This window comes from Erinaceus europaeus, chromosome 7 (genome assembly GCF_950295315.1).
Source record: "Erinaceus europaeus chromosome 7, mEriEur2.1, whole genome shotgun sequence".
Lineage (NCBI taxonomy): Eukaryota > Metazoa > Chordata > Mammalia > Eulipotyphla > Erinaceidae > Erinaceus > Erinaceus europaeus.
Window position 1 is genome coordinate 109,245,780 of NC_080168.1, and position 7,255 is coordinate 109,253,034.

Here is a 7,255-nt window from a genome sequence, read left to right on the forward strand (position 1 = left end):
GTCCTCATACAAGATGGCTACATGTGCTTTCTCTTCTCATCTTTCCCTCAAGTCCTTGCTTTACCTGGTCTGCACGCATGAGCATGTCAGGTCAAGACCATTAGAATAAAAACCCTAGGTAGAGCCCTGGGCATTCTATAGGCGCCTTGGACCCTGGACCAGGGCAGGAATCCTACATTCACAACACACCGAACAAACCAGACCCTACAGGCCATTGCCTCACCCTCCTTCTTGAAACTGTCCCAGAATCAGGCCCTTCTCTCCAAGAATCCAGGGAGTTCAAGGCCTCCCAAAATATTTCTTCACAAGTCTCCTCATTGCCCCTGTGACTTCCTTATTCCTCAGAGTGTAGACAAAGGGGTTAAACATGGGTGTGACAACTGTATAGAAAAAAGAAATGATCTGGTCTGAGTCCTGGGTTGGTGTCATATAGGCGACTGATGCTGTCCCAAAGAAGAGCACAACCACAAACAGGTGAGAGGAACAGGTAGAGAAGACTTTCCGACGACCCTGAGATGTTGCCACCCCAAGAATTGCGACAAGGATACAGGCATAGGAGACAATGATCAGTAAGAAGGGGGTCATAATAAAAGCTACTGTGATAAAAAGTTTGCCCACTTCAGCCCAGAAAGTGTTGCCAGTGGCCAATCTCAGAACAGGCATGACGTCACAGAAGAAGTGCTGAATGGTGTTGTCACCTTGGAAGGGCAAAGTGAAGATGCAGATGGAGTGGATGGTGCCTGTGACCACTCCCATGAGGTAGGAGGCCCCCACCATGCTCACACAGGCTCCCCTGTTCATCAGGGTGTTGTAATGCAGAGGCCGGCAGATGGCAGCATAGCGGTCATAGGCCATGGCTGTGAGCAGGCAGCACTCAGCTACTCCAAACAGGGCAAAGAAATACATCTGGGTGAAGCAGCCTGCAGGTGAGATGATGGGGCGTGGGGAACAGAGGTTGGCCAGCATTCTGGGCACAATGGTTGAGGTGTAGAGCAGCTCCACCACGGAGAAGTGGCATAAGAAGAAGTACATGGGCGAGTGCAGGGCTGGGTCAGCCAGGGTGAGGAGGATAATCAGGGAGTTGCCCATCAAGGTGACCAGGTAGATTAAGACCACCCCCCAGAACAGAGGGCCCAGGAGGGAACCAATGTCTGAGAAACCCAGTAACACAAACTCAGTTACTGTGGTCCCATTGCCACCCCCCATGTCCCTGAGCCAGAATGGAAGGAGGCCAAAGAAGGTTCACACAGCCACAGGGGACTGCATGGAAAAGCTTGCAAGGGTTCACAGGAACACACTTGTTCTAGAGCCCTGAAGAAAACCCTCAGTCTAGAGGGAAGCCAGGGAGGCTGGCAGAGATGCAGACCTTCCTCATACAGGGTCCCAGCCAGACCCAGGGTGCTGAGTTCCACTCACCTGAGGTCTGGGTTCTTGGAGCAAAGAAATGGGGCTGGTAGTCTGCTCAGCTAGGGAAGGTCGTATAGGATTTGGTTGGAAAGGTGAGTGAGCAGACAGAATAAAGAAATCAGCAGAAGAGACTAACAGAAAAGTGTATCCACAAAGAGATGGGGGCAAGCTGATGTGACAGCAAGAACTAGGAAACAAAGAGGAGAGATGGCATCGAAGGTCTTGGAGAGAAGGAAGCTGGGCTTTTAGCTGCAGATGAGAGATATGTCCCCATGGCCCTCAGATTCCCTTCCCTAGGAACACATCTCAATGGCTCAGTTTCCCCAAGGGCATGGTCCCTAGAGCAGAGGATGAAGTGAATGTAGGAAGTAAAGATACAGAAGAAGGGAGTTTTTTCCCTCCAAATGCCCTGCTGTCAGGTCTGCAGTCTGGAGTTCCACTGTGAGAACACTGCAAAGGGGTCCGGAATGTCTCCAAGGTCTTTCAGCAATCTGCGCAGAGCAATTAAGTCTTATTTGCTATTATGCCATCCTGAATGTGCTCAATCTTGGAAACTAACCTGGTCTGGCCTGCTTAGTAAGTGGGTGAGAACAACCAAATGTTCTAACCCTGTAGGCACTGCTTTTGTTGAAATGTTCCAAACACTGTCCCAAGCAATGCTCTCTGCCAGCAGCTCATTGTCAGATTTTTGTCCCCAATTTTTTTTCTTCCTAGAGCCTATACAGTAAGGAAAACACTTTCTGTAATTCTTTTGTAAAACACTGGTAGTAAAAATAGAAAATTAAATACTAAACTGCAGTAAGTCTGACTCCATAGCCAGCCTGGTGTTCTGTTCTCTCCCAGCTACTAAGAAAGAAAATAATAATACTAGATAAATAATCAAAACAAGTAAGGGAAGAGTGGGGCCACTGCTGATGTAAAGTACTATAGTCGAGCCCTCAGGGATTGCAGGTGCTTCACTGGGTATCTGATCCTTGAGATGTATTTCTCACACCATGGCAACTGACTTTCTCCCATACTCCCCTCTCCCAAGTTATTGAGGAAGAGAGAGAACAAGATGGAAATCTCAGAGAAAGCAAATATATTGTATCCATTTTCACTCTTTATAGGGAAAACAATTCAATTTCTAAAATGAATGGATACCAAGATCAGAGAAAATATGAGGCTGCAGTACAAGTATACTAGGAGCTCTTTAAGTGGAAAATGGACTTGGGCAATCCTCTCTTCCAGCCTCTAGAGCAAGGGATGAAAATGTGTCCATGTCTTGTCAACTTTTTCAAATCAACATCTTTATTTCTGAAGGTAGGCCGTAACAGATATTCTGACAGGAATATGTATACTTTTTGGAAATCTTTTCTGTTGAACAACCCCTCTGGTCTTTAGGGTTTTTGTTGAGAACTCTGTTGATAATCTTAGGGGATTTCCTCTGTGTGTGATTGTTTGTGTTCTTTTTGTTGACTTTGCGTTAATCTCTTTATTTAGAATTTTTGGAATTTCAATTATTTTGTGTGCACATGTTTGGATTTATTAGCTTTTGTATCTGACGATTTGTCTCAGATTTCTGGATGGGCAAACGCTAGAAGAAGAAGATTTCTGGATGCCTTTGTTCATTTCAGTACTATATATAATTGCCAAGCTTTGGAAGTTATCTAAGCACCTAAGGATGCACAAGATAAGTTGTTATATACAGTTAATACTACTGATCTGTGAGTTAAGATGATATATCTTTTTGTTGCAAAATGCATAGAACTGCAGGGAATCTTGCTAGGTGAAATAGTTCAGAAGGAGAAGAATATCAGATGGCCTCACATGAAAAGTAAGATTCATTATACAAAGCAAGGGAAGATGCAGTGTAAACCTTCAATAAATTGTGATGTGTTTCAGCAGCTGCTAGGATTCAAATTTGGGAGGTGAGTGGGTGTTGGTGGAGAGAAATGTTCATTTGGTGATGGGAAAAGTGTACTAGTACCTATTACAGGAGATATGAGACTATATCCTTGTGACAACATTCTGCAAGAACAACATGTCTTAAATGAGAAAAATGCAATTGGTTGCCTGACATGTCTGTGGTGTATATTAAAGGTAGAACATAAAGAGGTTCAAGAAAATGAATATAAAGCGAGGGATGCTATGAAAACAAGAGAAAGGGTCCTGTGATTGTCAGCCCCATGAAGACTAAAAGATGAAAGTTCCTCGTGTTACAACAGAAGATTCCATAGCTAGCTTCAGAAATTAGAATTGTAGTAGCCTTCTCCCTAGGGACAGTAGAAAACAAAACAAAACAATACACATAAATCTGGAATCCCACTTACTCTGAGTCTCAGGCTTCTTAAAGTCCCTTGGGTTAGGTGTTAGTTTTCTTTGTAAGCAACATGAGTGAGTTATGAACTCCTGAGTGCTATGAGCTCCTGAGAGAGAAAATTTGGGGCAGGAGATCCCCTGAGACCCTTCTAATGCTAGAAATATAAACAGTAACTTGCATACATCCACATACAACCTAATGATTAACAAATGCTTTCACTCCATTAATGCTGTGTAAACTTTTAGTTGATTCCCTAGGGTTAGCCAAGTCTGTTTCTCTCAGGCCTACTACCCCGCTCCACAGCCCTCCACCGCACCTTTGCCTCTACATGAGTAACTGCATGTTCTAAATTATCATCAACACAGTGGTTATCACAGCCACATTAATTCGGCAATTGTTTTTGCCTGAGGACACTGCAGTAATGTCCTTTAATTATATCACTTAATCCTCACATCAACGTTAGAGATATACCTAGCTATCCCTTCTGTGACAGAAAAACTGATTAATCAAATGGCCGCAAAAATCACCTGGTCAACAGGGTGGGAACTGACATCTAGAAGCCACATTCCTGTTCCCAGTCTGGGGGGTGTTCTTATACACTACCCAGTTCTGCCTCAACTTATACTCCTTTCCTCCACGAGCTACATCTATTATTGTGTCTTCAGAGCCTATCTCATCAACATCAAGAGACCACAGTGCCCTATACTGACCTCATCTAACAACACTTTATTTCTAGTGCCCTGATGCCTCCTATGAACAAGATTCTGGAAAATGAACAAGTGTGCCAGGGCCAGGTAGCGGTGAAGCAGGGCTGCAGATATCTCTCTGTCTCCCTCCCTCTTTACCTCCTTCCTCTCCTCTCAATTTCTCTCTGTCTTGATCCAATAAAAACAAACAAAAAAAAAATAAAGAACAAATATGCCCTCTGAAGTCATTGGTGCCTATCACAGTCCTTTCCAGGTTTCTGTAAAATCTTCCATAACTCTGCCCCATTATCTGCCTCCCTCTATTAGCCCTTTTGTGATGGAACTAAAGATACTATATTTGTTAATTTACTCTCTTGTTTATTGCTGCACAGTGTAAATAGTCTCTAAGACATATCAAACCCCACAAGATGGAAAAATTAAAAGTAGGAATAAAGAACATAAAAAGATAAAAAGCAGATTTTTTAAATTAAAAATACGTTCCCAGGGAGTCAGACAGTAGCACAGAGGGTTAAACACAGGTGGAGCAAAGCACAAGGACAGGTGTAAGGATCCCGGTTCGAGCTCCCAGCTCCCCACCTACAGGGGGAGTCGCTTCACAAGTGGTGAAGCAGGTCTTCAGGTGTCTATCTTTCTCTCCCCCTCTCTGTCTTCCCCTCCTCTCTCTATTTCTCTGTCCTATCTAACAATGACGACACCAATAACAGCAACAATAATAACTACAACAACAATGAAAAAACAAGGACAACAAAAGGGAAAAAAAAATCTTTTCCTTAGGATGGACCACAAGTTTGTCTCAAAATTGTTTAGCAGTCACCAATACAGGAAAATATGGTCAGTTTCAGAGTTCACAGTGTCCTTGAGATAAAATAAATCCAGGCTTCTCTAGGCATTGTATCTATTTTTGTATTATTGTATCTATTTTTCAGCCTAAGATCAAACAGAAGTTTATTTCAAGGAAACTCCTAATGAGACAACTGTGGTTTATGTCCTCATTATTATCTTAACAGTGAGTTTCAAAGGCTGAGGTCTAGTCACTTCCTTCAAAGTAGAAGATACCACTGCACTAAGGAGACTCTAGCTATGGGAAAGACAGGATATGTTGCTTCATACTGAAGTTCAGAATTCCTCAAGCTGGGCACTATTGGTATCAGGGACCATCCTACTCTGTGCTTTGGGGGCTGTTCTGTGCACTGTAGAGCACAGTGACATCCTTTCCTACCATGTGTAGTAGCATCCCTGGCCTCTATTCACCTGATGCTAGTAGCACCCTTCTTATCAGTTGTGAGAAAAAGTGTCTAGATATAGGCAAATGTTCCCTGAGGGACATTTCCTCCAATTGAAAACCACTGACCCAAGAGTAGAAATCGTTTCTCTTATTTTCATATGGGGAATAAGGGATCTAACTGCATTTTTATATTTATAGATTTGTTGAGAATACATAATTCTTTAATTCCTTTTAAAATTATGTACTATTTATTAAATCAAGAGGATAGGAGAATATTGAGATGGAGAGAGAAAGACACTTATAATACTGATTCACCACGTGTGAAGTTTCTTTTCCAGATGGGGACCAGGAGCTTTAACCTAGGACCTTGAACACTACAGCATGTCTGCTTTACCAGATGTGTCACCACCTGGGTCCTTTAACATAATTTTTACATATGTTGTTAGACAGTGATCGTTTCTTTCCCTCCCATCTTCTATTCTATTTCTTTCTCTCATCAGTTTTCTCAACACCATTTATTCATTTCTCCATAGTATTTTCTGACTTGGTTGCCACTAATTAGTTATGCATATGGATTTATTTCTGTATTTTCTATTTTATTCTATATATTGATCTGTGTATTTTTTGTTTCAGTATCATCTTGTTTTAATTGTTATTGTTATGCAGTATGGCTTGAAATAAGGGGCTATGATGCCTCTATTTTTTTTTCTCTTAAATTGTGTGGCTATCTGAGATCTTTGCGGTATCCTACACATTTAGAATTGTTTATTCTATTTTATTGAAAAATCTCATCAGAATATATATATATATACTGCATTGGATATTTAAATTGCTTTTAGGCAAGATGATCATTTTTGAAAAATTGTGTCACCTAGGACTATTGATATGATCAAAATTTTATTTCAGACCCCTAAACCATAAGGGTTAATATAGTTTTGGTAATAAAAATATAGAAAGAGAAACAATTATAAACATGAAGAGAAAAAGAAAACATAAAGATAAATTTATGCCCATATGACACCAGATATAATATGTGGTTGTTATGCAGTGATGATCATTGTTAGTAGGTGGGGTAATTTTTTTTACAAATAAATTCAGAGTAAGTAAAGGCTCAGAGGACCTAGTCAAGTGGAAAGATACTGAACACCATTTGTAATAGAAATTAGTATAATATTTTATTCCCTCATTTGCAAGGAGCCACTGTAGTAAGAAGAGATAAAAAACAAAACAAGTCTTCCCTTTGTGGCAAAGCTTCCATATACTCATGCAGTCACTTGTGAGGAACTGAAATTACTCTCTAACTCAGAATTTCACAATTCAAAAAACCATGGTAATGACCACTGACTAAGTATTCCAAAGTAATTCTCTTAAACACCTAGAGGGGGCCAGGTGGTTAGCACCTGATTAAGCACATCCGTTACTATGCACAAAGACCATTCAAGCCCCTGGTCACCACCTGCAGTGGGAAGCTTCATAAGTGGTGAAATAGGTTTGCAGGTGTCCCTATCTATCTATCTATCTATCTATCTGTCTGTCTGTCTGTCTGTCTGTCTGTCTGTCTATCTATCTATCTATCTATCTGCATCTTTCCTCAACTCTCAACTTCCCTATATC

The 7,255-nt window shown here is 41.4% G+C and overlaps 1 protein-coding gene across 1 annotated transcript; it reads right to left on the reverse strand.

Moving 5' to 3' along the window:
- Positions 1–279: 279 nt before the first annotated feature.
- LOC103109233 (olfactory receptor 10P22-like) lies at positions 280–1,206 on the reverse strand. Its single transcript, XM_007518276.1, has one exon. The coding sequence runs from the start codon at positions 1,204–1,206 to the stop codon at positions 280–282; it is 927 nt and encodes a 308-aa protein (XP_007518338.1).
- Positions 1,207–7,255: the final 6,049 nt, after the last annotated feature.